Source organism: Chiloscyllium plagiosum, chromosome 1 (genome assembly GCF_004010195.1).
Source record: "Chiloscyllium plagiosum isolate BGI_BamShark_2017 chromosome 1, ASM401019v2, whole genome shotgun sequence".
NCBI lineage: Eukaryota > Metazoa > Chordata > Chondrichthyes > Orectolobiformes > Hemiscylliidae > Chiloscyllium > Chiloscyllium plagiosum.
The window spans coordinates 137,015,080-137,030,827 of NC_057710.1; the positions used below are offsets into that span (position 1 = coordinate 137,015,080).

The 15,748-nt window shown below is 40.9% G+C and overlaps 1 protein-coding gene across 1 annotated transcript in view; it reads left to right on the forward strand.

Moving 5' to 3' along the window:
• Positions 1-15,748, forward strand: part of LOC122555066 (complement factor I-like) — a 56,088-nt gene that overhangs the window by 23,040 nt on the left and 17,300 nt on the right. Inside the window, exons 9-11 of the mRNA XM_043700730.1 lie at positions 1,222-1,251; positions 5,665-5,783; positions 13,399-13,502. Coding sequence (XP_043556665.1) covers positions 1,222-1,251; positions 5,665-5,783; positions 13,399-13,502 — 253 coding nt within the window. The remainder of the gene's footprint in view (positions 1-1,221; positions 1,252-5,664; positions 5,784-13,398; positions 13,503-15,748) is intronic.

The following is a 15,748-nucleotide window of genomic DNA, read 5'->3' on the forward strand; positions in this document are numbered from 1 at the left end:
TAACCCTGTAATCTCCTACCATCCTCCTCACATTTCACCCTGCCACCCAACTTTGTATCATCAGCAAATTTGCTAGTGTTACTATTAAGACCATCTTCTATATCATTAATATATATTGTAAAAAGCTGCGGTCCCAGCACTGATCCCTGCGGTACCCCACTGGTCACCGCCTGCCATTAGCCAACCAATTTTCAATCCAAGTCAGTACTTTGCCCCCAATACCATGCACCCTAATTTTGCTCACTAACCTCCTATGTGGGACTTTATCAAAGGCTTTCTGAAAGTCCAAGTACACTACATCCACTGGATCTCCCTTGTCCATCTTCAGAGTTACATCCTCAAAAAAGTCTAGAAGATTAATCAAGCATGATTTCCCCTTCATAAATCCATGCTGACTCTGACCTATCCTATTACTGCATCCTTTATAATTGACTCCAGCATCTTTCCCACCACTGAGGTCAGACTAACTCATCTATAATTTCCTGCTTTCTCTCTCGCTCCTTTCTTAAAAAGTGGTACAACATTAGCCACCCTCCAATCTGCAGGAACTTATCCTGACTCTATCGAACTTTGGAAAATAATCAGTTGGGCACTTTCAGGGAATGATATTTGACACATTTGACACCAAAACCTGATTAAAGGAAATAGATTTTAAGGAACATACTAAAAGTGATGTCAAAGATAGAGAAGCTGAGAGGGTTAAGGAGATGGGACAATGGAAATCAATGACGTACGAGAAGCCAGACCTAGTGAGCACCGAATTATTATTGCATTGTTCGGCTGAAGGATTTAAAGCAATATATTTCAATATGTATTCTAAGATGCACAGATGTTCCAATCAATGGATCTCTCTGAATCATCAATATTCTCTCAAAACATGAAGTATCACAAATATTTTAATAAGCATCTCAACACTTTCACTCATTCAAGTTAATTTTACTTCTTTTGAAAATCAATAATATTTCATACCATGGTATATTTGGATTCTTTCATTAATATAATCTCTTTTATAGGGATCTCAACATATGAATTAATCAATTGGTCATGTACATACTTGAAAATTGCATTTGAATATTTCCATCTGTTTATAAATTAGCATTGTAGTCAATGTGTATTTATTTGTGTGCAGCTGTGGATCCCTGGATGATAGTGTTAATGATATTACTGGAAATGGTTGTCATTATGATTAATATCTTTCAATGTGTCTTTGTTTTTATAAAGGAACAAATAAACGCAAAGATTATAATAAAGGTAAGTTAAGACTTTTTTTTTGGAGAGAATGTTATTTTAGTTTTCTTCTGAAGTATTTGCAGCTTTGTTTGTCATTTATGATCTCTCACTTTGTCAAACACCTTGAGACTGAGACATCCAGGACTTTGATAATTTTCTTCTCATCCAAACAGATTGGTCTGAACCTTACTAAATTTTGGTAATGTGTCAATTTGTTGAGTTTCATGAAAAAAGTTTTCTCTGTGAGTGTCTAGTGAATTTTCTTGTACAATCACTACAATAATGAAGTATCCACCACACTCCTATGATGCCTCCAGACAGATCTCCATTGACTGCCTGGAGGGACCCAGTTGTAAAAAAGTTTGAAACAGGTTGGCTGTCACTGGGATAGGATGGCTATTTGCTCCTTCAGATCGCAGGTTCTATCCCAGCAGTTGACACAGATCAATGACAGTGTCCCAGGACATCCTCAGTGTCAATGCACCCCACTCACCTGGAGAAAACCACATTGCGGATGAAAGATTCTGACCCTCCTGTACCTTGTGAAGAATCCTTCAGCTGTGAGTGAACATCACGATGCTCACATTGATTCTGTCGCCCAGCGGCTGGGGGGAGCTGCTGCTCCTGCGTTTGCTGGACCATCTGTTCCTCCTCCATTTCTGAGAGCCTTTGTTGCATCACAGCAAACCTGCTGCTGTGTCTGGGCTCTTCAGTCGCACTGACACTGCCCCTCTGGGTGGGCAACAGAGGAAACAGAATAGGCTTCTTATTAATGTGGGCAATCAGCATTCACATCACTCACAAATGATAACTGAACATAGTCCTCTCTACAGTGGGACATGGAGCACTCCAACACAAAGTGACATAAAATGACTTATTTTGACATTGGACCTTATTTCGACAAGTGCTCTGTCAGTCATGTGGCAAATAGATAAATACAGTGTTAAGTGCTGCATGCATAATAAACCCTTCTCCTCCTAGTACCCATCATCCTTGTAAGACATCTTGCATTACACTTAAGGTTCAGGTTAAAGGGGAATCACTTCTATGCCCCTGTGCACCTTATGAGGTCTTGTATTAGATGATTGTGTTGTGCCTCTTTTGGGGTCACTTTTGCTCCACACAGACATTGCTTTTCATATTGCAAGGACCAGTGATATAGTCAACATTACTTGTGACCAGTATTCACCCCCCCTGCCCAACAGTTGCACAGTGTGTGCAGTTCAGACGATGATATGATTGTAAATAATGTGAACCAGCATTCTTCTCTCTGAAAGTACAGTGCTTGCTATGGAATGTCACTGGGGAATGGGACATTCTGGCCTCATTCTTGTTACAGTTGCTTATCTGACATGCTAAAGATGCAATTAGTGCACACAATATAATGGTCATGAAGCTTGAGGCCGTCACTCACATTCTCTTTGCTCTTGCTGTCCCCATGTCCCTGATAAATTTTAAACTCCCTCTATTTTCATTGAGCCCTTTACATTAGAACTAATGTTCCCACTTAACACCCAGAAGCCGTGGCTTTGGAAATTCCCATGCTCCTGTTGGCTCTATGCTCTTCCGATATTGAGGCCAGAGAACTGTGATCTGTCTGAACACCGTCCCAGTCCCTTCCTATTCACTGAGGTCCACCCTGCTATCTATAATTACCCCGTCACTATCACCATATCTGCAGCAACCCAATATACAATGAAGTTCATCCCTAGACTCAAGTTGCCCACTTTCCCTTGAACTCCCCAGACTGCTCCCAATAGGCCCGCTGAACGTTATTGAGCAAATCCGAGACTTGCCATGACCACCCCCCCCTCCCCACCCCAACCAGAGACTGACTTGTCAGGAGTGACTAAGATTTACTCCCAGGACTGATGTCTTAACTACACATCAACTGAACTGCCTGTACCCCCCGGACTGTTTGAATTGATTTGCAGGACTAATCTGCAAGGACAGAAATCCCTGGTGTCTGGCCAAACTCCTGTTGTATAATCAGATGAGCTCTTTGACTGACTGTAAACCCCTTCACTACACTAAAGACTGCTGCTTCCCCTACCCCCCCTCTCCATTTGGCTCTCACATGTGGTTTACAAGGCTTGAAATACAGCCTGTAAAATACAGCTAGCAAGGCCAGCATTTGTTGCTCATTCCTACATGCCCTTGAACTGAGTGATTTTCTACAGCATCTCAAAGAACAGATTTTTAAAGAATCAACCAAGTTGCTGTAGGCCTGAGGTCACGTGTAGGTAAGAATGGCATCTTTCTTTCCTAAAGGGCATCAGTGAAACAGATGGAGTTTCTTGCTCACCATCACTGAAACCAGCCTAATAATCAGGACATATTAACTGGATTCAAATTCCACAAGCTGGTGTGGTGGGATTTGAACCTGTGTCTGCATTGCATTAAACTAGGTCTCTAGTCCAGTGACATTTACCCAGCACACAATCTTCCCACAATTAATTGCTTTAGCTGCGTATTCTGCTGGCCAATGCTGTTGATCTGTCATTGAGCTAGAGCTGTGGCATACAGTAACTTGTGCACCCCGTTGACTCTTCAGTGATTCCCATGGGCAGAAGCTGCCTGCCTCTGCTTCTGCACTGAAATAGCAATGCAAGCAAGCTGTCAGTTAGTAAGTGCGCATTAAAGACCCTGTGCACTGAGAAAGCAATATGGGCCATAAAAAGGCTGCAAGCCAGTGCTGAAGTCGGGTAGTTCAATAGGAAAGCAATGTGAAGTAGATGGGGGCTGAGAAGAATCTAAATGAGTGGTGGTGTGTGTGAATGCTAAGAGAGCAAGCTAAATGCCATAAGATGCATCTGGTGTCCCCGTTTGCAAACCAAAACTGGTAGAAACATACAAGTCATATGTGACCCTAAACAAGGAGAGTGCGGGTAAGTGGAGTTGAAATGCCCATCAGCCATGATTAAATGACGGAGTGGACGCAATGGGCCAAATGGCCTTACTTCCACTCCTATGTATTATAGCTTTATGGTCTAAACTCCAAAGTGTCTAAGATTAAACTCCCAGTTGGACTGAAAGAAGGCATGGTGATATAGGGTGTTTGGTGGTTTGCCAATGCCAACTGGTGTGAACAAAGGAGGTAGCTGTGGAGCAGATAGGGATGGGGGTGTGAAGAAGCACTTGGTCAAAGGCCAAGATAAGCTGCATGTGCCAGATAATTGCTCTGATTAATATGTGGGGAATTTATGCACTCGAGTTTCTCAATGAAGGAACAGAGAATTAGAAGTGGCTATAAGGTAAAAGTTGGGGTTTTAATGTGAGGTCAAGGCATGGGAATAAAGTAATTGTTGCTTGATGGCTAGGTTCTGATATTGCCATTTACGGTTTGATGCAAACACTTCTCTCAACATGAGAATCTGATTTTTTACATCTCAATGCATTGCTTCATCTTCTTCACCACTGCTCACGACCTCACCAAGGAGGGAAAATTCTGCTGCACAAAGTTCTTGGACTTAGCTTGATATTAAATGAGAAATAGATTGAGCTTCCCACAATGGATAGGTGATGGCATTTACTTACTAGACCTCAGATAAAGATGGTGACTTTTAGGTGGTATCAGAGAATGACTTGCACCTTTTCCACCATAGCACAAGCCTTAATTATTAGCAGAGAGGGGGCAAAATTGCAAAAGAATAACTGAATGAGAAACAATAGGTTTACTCTAGTATGTCCAATTACCATCTTAGAAACCAATCGAGGTAATTTTCCTATTATCTGAATAAACAAAACATAACTGTAAATGAAATGTAAAATCATTTCAGTACTGCTGCAGTTCTTGAGAGTGAAACATAAACCCTGCTTGCAGTGATCTTTGGGCTTTGTTGATTAATAGAGACAAGAAAGGTTTGGTCCATAATTCAAGTTAATGTACAATCTCATGCCACGTCAATCTCACCAGTTCATATGCCCTGAGGTTGTTTCTAGTTTAATCTTTAATGGTTTTGTTCTCTTGCAGCAGAGGGCCACTTGGGACAAGGCAGATAGACAGCCGCTGGGAGCTTACAATCCATTGGCCTAGATGAGCTAGATACTGTTAGCAATTCTTGCCTGCATGAACCTTCCACTATGTATAGTAAAAATGTGTATCTTGAAAAGCAAAGGAACTGATTTCCATTCTCCAGTAGCAGTATACATGAAATCTTGTGGGCTACAGTTCATTTTCAATCATCAGATTTTTCCCATGGACTGATCAGCTTACAACAGGGATTAAATAAGGAACAGGGAAGATATAAGATATGCTGTTAATTTGGTACTACCATTAAATGCTGGTCAATGTCAAAGTTATCTCCATTGATTAGGGGACTTCTCTCCAATTTATTTCTGCCAGTGTTGAAAAACAATGATCTATGTAAACTGGCTTGAACCTGGTGCATTACAAGGTTGATAAACACAATGTGCATTTCACATTACCTTTAGAAAGAATACTGCTCAAGTCATCACTTACTAAAATATCCTGTGGGATTTCAAATGTTACTAGAGACACACACACCTCGAAGAGAACTAAAAGGCTTGTAGGAGGTGAAGAAGCTTTACAAGTAAGTTTATATTTCTTATTTAATGAAGTTTAACTGACTTTTTGCTTTTTAAGAACATGAGTAGATTTTAACTCTGTACAATACTGTAAAAAACTTGAGAATGGGTCAGCAGCCTGATATCTCTCCCAATGTTTCTTAGCATTGTCCTCCAGGCATCTCCTCTGCAACTAGTAGGACAAGAGTGTGGGGCTGGAAAAGCAGGCAGGCAGCATCCAAGGAGCAGGAGAGTCGATGTTTCAAGCACAAGGTCTTCATTAGGAATTCCTGCTGTGCTTTTCCAGCACCAGACTCTTCAACTCTGATCTCCAGCATCTGCAGTCCTCACTTTCTCCATCCAGTAGGACAAGGATACTGAAGAGCTGAAAATATGTTGCTGGAAAAGCGCAGCAGGTCAGGCAGCATCCAAGGAGCAGGAGAATCGACGTTTCGGGCATGAGCCCTTCTTCAGGAATATTGGGAGAGATATCAGGCTTCTGATCTCCAGCATCTGCAGTCCTCACTTTCTCCTCAAGGATACTGAAGAGCCGAGTTCACAGGCTAAGACTACAAACTTGAAACTTCAATGATCCCACCAGAGCTAACAAGAGCTAGCACTATCCTCTTACACTCTACTCACATCCTTAACTGGAGTCTCATAGTTGTCACCTCTGTGCTTCCCTTCACTCTCTGTAATCATTGCACCACAATTAATCCATCTTCTTCACCTCACATTCTCACACTCACAACTGCTGCAACCCTTAATGTCCATTTGTTTGCTCAAGGGGACATGAGTTCAAATCCCAGTATGGCAGCTGGTGAAATTTGAATTCAACTAAAAAAACAATCTCTGGAATACAAAACTAGTTTAATATTTTCAAATCAACACTGTTGTTAGAAAGGAGGCTTCATGTTGTGAATTACCAGACACGAGTGTTATTGGTATTTGGGCTGAAAGAGACAGTACCACAAACGTCAGCTTGCTGAGGGGCATACTCATTTGCAGAGACCCCAGTGATATCCTAGAACCAGGCCCTGAATATAAATCAAGAAAAATGAGCATATGATAGGTATATTGGATGGAGAACATGTGTGCAGGTTTGCGAAAAGTGAGTGGGTGTGTAAAAGAAACAAAATTGGAAGGGCATGGATTTAAAGCAATGTTCAAATAAAGCAAGGATGATGTGTCCAAAGATATGTTGGCTAGTTGGATTGGCTGTGCTAAAGTGTCTAGGCTAGGGGGTTAGCCATGGGAAATGCAGGGCTACAGGGATAGGGTAGTGAATCATAGAACCCCTACAGTATGGAAACAAGCTCTTTGGCCCAGCAGATCCATACTGACCCTCTAAAGAGTATCCCACCCAGACCCATTCCCCTATTACTCTACATTATCCCCCTAACCTACACATCCCTGAACACTATGGGCAATTTAGCATGGCCAATTCACCTAACCTGCATATCTTTGGATTGTGGGAGGAAACCAGAGCACCCGGAGAAAACCCACGCAGACAAGGGGAGAAGGTACAATTCCACGCAGTCATCCAAGGTTGTAATTGAACCCAGATCCCTGGCGCTGTGAGGCAGCAGTGCTAAACACTGAGGTAGTGGGGTGGGTCTGGTTGGGATGTCCTTCAGAGGGTCAGTATGGACTTGATGGGCCAAAAGGCCTGCTTCCACAATGTAGGGATTCCCTGAATAGGAAGGGTTTAGTGGCATATATGCCAAATGCTGGCAAATGGGACCAGATCAGTTTAGGATATCTGGTCAACATGGACGAGTTTATCAAAGGGTCTGTTTCCATCCTGCGTGTCTCTATGACTCTATATAAGAAAAATCTTCTTCACACAGTGAGTTGTTTGGGTATGGAATACACCACTTGGAAGTATGGTGGAGCAAATTCAATTGAGGTACTGAAGAGGACATTGTAGTTTTTTTGGATAGTAATGTTGGACAGGGAAATAGGGAAAAGACACGAGATTGGCTCTAGATAATAGAGTTGGTACAGGAACAATGGGCACAATGGAATCCTTCTGCACCATCATTTCTCTGTGATTCTGTGAACGTCTTAATACATCGCGATGTCTCGTTCCACGATGTATTAAAAACATATAGAACCCATTCTGAACAACATTGACCAAGTGGGTAGTTAAAAAAATATGATAGCATTGATCATTATCATGGAGAAGTGCAGATAATTTCCATATTTGTAATTATTATTATTTTATGACATGGAGTAACCACCCCCCCTCCCCGACCCACTAATTTAAACCAGCAACACAGAAAAGATTCACCCCGTGCAGTAACCTGTTAAAATTTGAGGCCAAAAACAATCCCCAAAGTCACGATTTAAAGTACAAAAAAAAGTAAGAACTTTATTCTTTACGTCTAACAAAGAACAATTAATTAACACCTATTTACAATTCCTTTCTCTAACCTATCTTTTACTTCCCCCTCTACCATACTGGGCCAATAAAACTCCCAATTAAGATTTATCAAAAAATTCAAATTTCAAAACCAGCCAGCTATCAAATCTTCTTTGTATGTTCCTCTGTCTTCTTCTTCTTCTTTGGGTTTCTGTTTCACAGGTCGTTGCTAGATAAAGGTATCTTTAAGGGAGCTATTCTCAGTCAGTCTGGATATATTGGTGGCGTGGCAGTTCTCCAACCATTCAATTTGTTTAATTGAACCCCAAAGCATTGGATCATTTCATTGGTCCTAATATTGTCAAAATACCAAATTCAAACTTGATTGGAATTGGAGTTTGGGAATGATATAAACTGATTGGCTGAATTTGAATGTGTTTTGTTCTGTCCCATAGCAACCCAGGTACTGTTAGCTGCTGGGTCAAATGTTACATTGTAAATTCTCCAGCACACATTAAGAAAGCTATTCTACAGGTAGCCTTATATAGAGTCATAGAGACACATATGTTGGTGGCTTTGCAGCTCTCCTCCAACTGTTCAATTTGTTTAATTTTTATATCCCAAAGCATCAGATCATTTCACGTCTTAATATTGTCAAAATACCAAATTCAAACTTGATTGGAGTTTAGTATCTTGGGGCATGATTTAATTTCATTTGCCGAATTTGAATTTTCTTTTTGTCTCGTGGCAATCCAGCTACTGCTAGCTGCTGGATCAAATGTTACATTGTAAATTATCCAGCACTCTGTGTGCTTGCTAAGTCCTTCAACTTTCTACAGTATACCTCTACACCTTCATAATAATTACCACAGAACTACAATCCAGTGGACATTTGTCTGTCGGACCCAATGTTGACAGCAGCATTTTAGAATGTTCTCTATACTTGTGCAAAACTGTAAGGTGATCTTAACTCAGGGTAGAACAACTTGCTGTCCTCTATCAGGAGGATGGTACACCAAACACCCATACAGATGGACCACACTTACCTCGTTAGTTTTGGACAGTCGTTTGAGTCAGGCTGCCACAGCAAGCAGGAAGTTTCACAGCCTGCAACTAGTTCCCCAACACTTAGCTGCTTGAGTTTACCTCCACAGCCATTGGAAATATCTTCATTCTTTATGGTACATTTTTGATATTACTATTTGGATATTGTGAGAAACAGAACTCACTCACAAATCAATCAGCCTGAAACAAAGCCTTGGAAACAAGAACAATTTATTACAGCCTTGCAAGGACCAGACGCTTCTGCAATCAGGCAGAAATGCACACCAAAACAGAGCATGTTAGCTTTCTTATTCAATTTACAAGTTGCGGAATCACGCCTCCCTTTTCCCATCCTATCATAAGCCGATATGTTAGTTATTTTCTTATCTGGCCATCCTGCTGTCCTTGTCTGCATTCTTTGTTCCTTGTTTGTTACAGCTTGTTCTTGTATCCAGTTTCTCTTATCATACTATAAGCTTTATTGTGAAATGCCCCTGCTGCTTTTTTTGTGGTCAACTATAACACTTTAAAGTTATTTCCTAGCTTAAAACTATTTTCTTTAAAAGACCCTCTGTATTCATTAAAGTCTTAGCCTTAAGTATGCTACATGCTACAAGAATTCCGCTACCGTTTGTATAATGTTCCCCTTCCCTTCCCCCCACTATACCCCCTCACCCATCTGCAAAAACAACATTTCTAATCTCCCACAGATATCATTTCATATTTTAGGGCTAGTCGAACTTGAACTGTGGGCACCTGACCCAGAGGTAAGGGTACTACCACTGCACCAGAAGAGCCCTCCTCTCTTAGTATAATCATTGAGAAAATACTTAGCAGGATTTCTAAGATAACAAGCATTAACAAGAGCTATTCATTCTTTTATTTAACTAATTTAATACCAATGTGCTGTTGGATGATCTTGTTTCTATTTTGGATTTGGCATTATTATTGAAGGAGGACAATGGTGCTGGTAAGAATTACAAGATTAGCAATGGGAAAAATGGTTAAGGTGAAGCACTCTTCCATGATATATTCTCCTGAGAACTGAGGCAATGAGGGACACTCTGGGTCAGTGCTGCTTCTAGGCAATGAACATTTTGACTTGCAGCATGCTTCCTGAATGCCTACAGGGTAGCCTGATCCAATATGGCAGAGTTCTGTGCAAAGATAGGCTACCCACCATAGTTAATGCTAAGGTGCTGATTTTGCATTTTGAACAAGCTCAGTGCTAATGCATATCTCTAGCAGTGCCTTTGAACAGAAACTATACTCTGAAGAAGGGTCACTGGACCCGAAACATTAACTCTGCATTCTCTCCACAGACGCTGCCAAATCTGCTGAGATTTTCCAGCAATTTATGTTTTTGTTTCTAGTTTCCAGCACCCGCAGTTCTTTTGGTTTTTCCTGTGATCAGCTCTTGTACTTTTCATAAGTTCACAAATGTGGTACAGTATTTTGACAGGGCTTATGTCTGGTGAATGAAATAGCTTATTCCACAGAGTGGTGCTGTGCTGCTTTCACCCTAGTGTAAAAAAAAATTATGTTCACCTCACCAAAACCCTGTGGAAGAATCCTTAAGGATACCTGGGTCGTCTCTCTATAGTAGTTATTGGACAAATGACCGACATTAATTATTTGTAAAATGAGTGCATGTATTGAACTCTTATGGAAATTAGAAACCTTTATAAGGATAGATATGACCACATGGGAGGTAAACCTCATTGGTGAGGAACATTGCTTGGCTCACTCACTTGACTGCTGGCTACCTTGACTACATTTCTCAGCAATAATTTTTCAAAAGGCCAGGCACGCATATGAAGGAGGAGATGACACAATTCAAACTGCAAGTCAAGATTCTCAGAGTGCTATACATTTGTGGCAGAAAACATGTCAGGAATGTCAATTGTATCACCTCCAGAAAGTGCCATTGATTGTCAACATATACACCCCACTAGAATTCTGAAAGAAATGACTGCCCAGAGTAGGCAAGCCAACAAAGTAAATTATCTCCCTTTACTTATTGTCCACATTGGATACAGTAATGCTTTCACCTACCAAAAGCAACAGTTGAAGAACCAGCCTATCACAATGGGGTTGTGTGCCTCAAACTCAGCACCATGCATCATGGGCAACCTTCTCTCCTAACAACTACTTACATGCAAGACTTAAAACATTCTTGCTTTATTTTTAAAAGCTGGGACTAAGAATTTATTGATTCATTCTCCCCAGTTTTCAACTGCTGTTCACCTGATTGATTGACCACAGTTTACTCAATTTTGTTGCAGGACAAAATAATGCATAATGTCCAGGGGATCCTGAGAAGTCTTTTATTTCCTATGAGGAAAGTCATTGAACTGATGAGGAAGAGCTCAGGCCTTGTTGTTGGAGATGACAACTTCAGTGGCACATTGCCAGTTACCTGGCTAGTTACTGAATATTATTGCTGTAACCCAAGCATACTAATGAGGCTCAATACAGCCTCAAATCTCCATTCTTCTCCACCAATTCACAGCTCACACTTTCCATCCCTGCAAATCCATCTGTGCGAGGGCAGTGGCTGGAAAACAAAACTCAACAGCCTGCTTTGAATTATGCTAATGAAGAAGGTCAAAAGGAAAATTAAGTAAAAAGAGACAAAGGCAGTAAGTTGGACTCAATCACCCAGGAGTTCTCACTGACCTGTTCCACAAAAGCCTCCTCAAACACAATCCTAGCTTCAAGTTTTCTTACTTCAAAGACCCATTTTGGATACTCTTCCATATAAGGAAGGACTGGATAGTGTTAGGCAGGTGATGTTTCACTGAGCACGAGGAAGACAAAGAAATCTGAATAGGTCATGATAATCCCCTTTCTGAACTTTTTCAAAATTGATTCTTGGGAAGTGAGTGGGCCTTGCCAACAAGGAATTTACATAGTCCACACATTGTTGGCCTACACTAGTTTAATATAATCTTCTGGATACCTCAAGGAGCAATAAAAAGGCAGGACTGGAGTCACATACAGGCCGGATTTAGCAGATATCCTTCCCTAACTGATTTTGGTCAACAAATGATGTTCTGACAATTGGCAAACTCCGGATCATTTTTACTGATACCAGTGTTTTGATTTTCCATTTTATTAAAAACTATATGGAATTTGAACTTCAGAAGCAGAATTTGAGCACCAGCTTTCTGGATTACTAGCCTAGTGACAATGACTACTGCATAACTATATCCACTCATGGTGGAGGATGAGAAGAAGGCTGTCTATACTCTTCAAGAAGGGAGACCCAGAATATATCTATGCTCACTTAAAAGAGATAGTTTGAAAAAGGTCACAATTATGTACAGTTTCTGAGCTCAGACACCAAACCTCTTCTGACAGACGTAATTCTGAAGTTCCCTACTATAACATCAGGAAAGCTTTGATTTCATTACACACCTCAGATCATCAACCCAGATAGTGACCAATCAATACCCCCACCTCCATGGAAACACAAGCTGTAGGTCAGGACAAGGACCTCCAGACTCATACATCCTGCTGTAGTTCAGAGATATCAGGATCTGATTGCTTTCTTTAGGCCAGTAAGGACGTGAATGCAGAGTCTAGTGGAATTTTGCCCTCTGGAGGCCAGTTACCGGCCTGATACTGCCATTTCTAAGCATAGCAGCGTATGCCAGACACCTGTCTTCTTCCTCAGAGCAACCATACTACTGGGACATGGGAGGGACAATGCACTGCCCTCGGGAGCAAGTTGTAAAAATGCAGCGCCCAACAGGTTCCAGCTATAAACAAGCTGCTATGCAATGAAGACAACATCATTCTTATAGTCATTTTAGTAGAGTACAAATAGCCATTGACCTTAATTTCCTTCTTTTGAAAAAATAGACCAAAGTGAAAGAAAGATACATTTAGCCACTCAGAGGCAATAGTCTTACAGAAAAATGACATGATCACTTTCTGTGCCTTCACTACCAACTCAAAAGGATTTATATAAGATTTTCCACTGTCACTCAAGTGTATGATTTATAAAGTTCAAAGAGAAATTAATACTGTAATAATTGAAAGACAGGGAAATTTGCATGGAGATTCATGTCTAAAATGTCTAATTTTGTTTGAAAATGATCCATTTTGTAGATATTGTCTTTTCTTTGAAACAGGTGAGTTTGAATAATGGGTATATTTTATATTGTTCTTTCTCGAAATGTACTGTTATTATTGGGAGGCAATTATGCTTTCTTTTCTTTCTAAAGGGACAATTTCCTTGGCAAATAGCAGTTTATGACAACACAAGGTTGAACTGTGGTGGAGTCTTCATTGGTGGTTGCTGGATTTTGACAGCTGCACATTGTTTAAGGTATTTGCTGAGAATCGCTATCTCTTCATAAAATACAAGATGAGATAATCTAAGGTCTTCAGTAGGATCTAAGATTTACACTCTCAGCATTTTTTCAAAGTACGTTAGACTCATTTCTTCTCATTGGGTGACATCTCCTTTGTGTAACATGCCATCCAAATTCAATATTAGATCTTTGCTTAGTACTGGTTACCTCTAATTATAAAACTGAACTTTTTTCAGCCTTCTTAATAGCTGTATTCAGTTGTCCATCTGTCTTTAATGACAGCAGACTCTCCACGCCATTTCTAATCAGAAGGAAACCATCACTTATGCTCTGTCCTTCCTGGAGCAATCAGAAAATTATTTCATTGCCCACATTCATCCAATAATCTTATGTCTCACTTTGTTTCAATTTTTTATCCAATTTTCCCTTAAACTGTACAATGATTCCTGTCTTTGATTGCCCTGTGATTGATTGAATAACCCTTTGTTAAAAAAACAAAATACTGTGTAAAATGTTTTGCTTCATTCCCTTGGTGATAATTCTGAAATTTTATCAACTATTCTCTGATTCCCCAACCAGGCATCATAGTTTTTCCTATTTACAGTGTTAAAACTTTTCACAATTTTAAAAACCTGTAGTGAATGTTCCCTCATTCTTCTCAACTTCAATTTAAAAAAATCAGTGTGTGCGCGCTCAGTGCGCATTGGGAGGGTTCTGCCCATTCTGCAGAACACCTGGGTGCAATGAGCTAATCTTACTTTCCTTTATTCTCAAACTGTTTAAGGACGGTCCAAGAAATGTTCCTAAAATAGGTACATATGCAACAGACCCAAAATTTTACATATCGACCAAGGACACACATAACATGTGACCAACATTCAATCAAATACATTTCAAGCATTTTTGGGCATGGTACCTAGTTCCACATAATTGGCCAAAATAGCATTTTTTTTTCATCCATGGGACGTCAGCATCACTGACTGGCCAGCATTTACTGCTCGTTCCTAGTTGTTCTTGTGGTGAGCTGTCTTCTTGAACTGCTGTAGTTTATGTGCTGTAGGTTGACTCACAATGCCCTTAGGAAGGGCATTCCAGGACTTTGAACCAATGACAGTGAAGGAATGGCAGTATATTTCGAAGTCAGGATGGTGAGTGGCTTGGAGGAGATCTTACAGGTGGTGGTGTTCCCATGTATGTGGTGCCCTTGTCCTTCTAGATGGAAATGGTCATGGGTTTGGAAGGTCCAAGGATCTTTGGTGAATTTCTGCAGTGCGTATTGTAGACAATACACACTGTGACTTCTACATGTCAATGATAGAGGGAGTGGATATTTGTGGATACGGTTCCAATCAAGCAGGCTGCTTTGTCCTGGATGGTGTCAGGCTTCTTGAGTGTTATTGGAGATGCACCTATCAGGTAAGTGGGTGGTATTCCATCACACTCCTCACTTGTGTCTTTCAGATGGTGGTTAAGCTTTGGGGAGTTGGGAGATGAGTTACTTGTCACAGTATTCCTAAGCCTCTGGCCTGTTGTTGTCACCATTGTGTTTATGTGGTGAGTCCAGTTGAGTTTCTGGTCAACAGTAACCAAGGATGTTGATAATGGGGGATTCAGACATGGTAATGCCATTGAACGACAAGGAGTGTTGGTTTGAGTGTCTCTTACTGATTATTGTGTGGCTCAATAATTTACTTGCTCTTTATCAAGGAGAAAGTGAGGACTGCAGATGATGGAGATCAGAGCTGAAAATGTGTTGCTGGAAAAGCGTAGCAGGTCAGGCAGATCCAAGGAGCAGGAGAATCGACGTTTCGGGCACGTTGATTCTCCTGCTCCTTGGATGCTGCCTGACCTGCTGCGCTTTTCCAGCAATACATTTTTAGCTCTGATCTCCAGCGTCTGCAGTCCTCACTTTCTCCTAGAATTCCTGAAGAAGGGCTCATGCCCGAAACGTTGATTCTCCTGCTCCTTGGATGCTGCCTGACCTGTTGCTCCTTATCAACACAAGCCTGGATATTGTCCGCATTTTAACATAGATAGCTTCAGTAATAATGGAATCACAAATGGCACAGGATATTGTGCAATCATCAGCAAACATCCCCACTTCTGACTTTATGATGGAGGGAAGGTTGTTGATGAAGCAGCTGAAGACGGTTAGGCCTAGGACAGTACCCCCAAAGAAATCCTGCAGAGATGTCCTGGAGCTGAGATGGCGGAACTGTAACAACCACAACCATCTTCCTGTGTACAAGGTATGACTCCA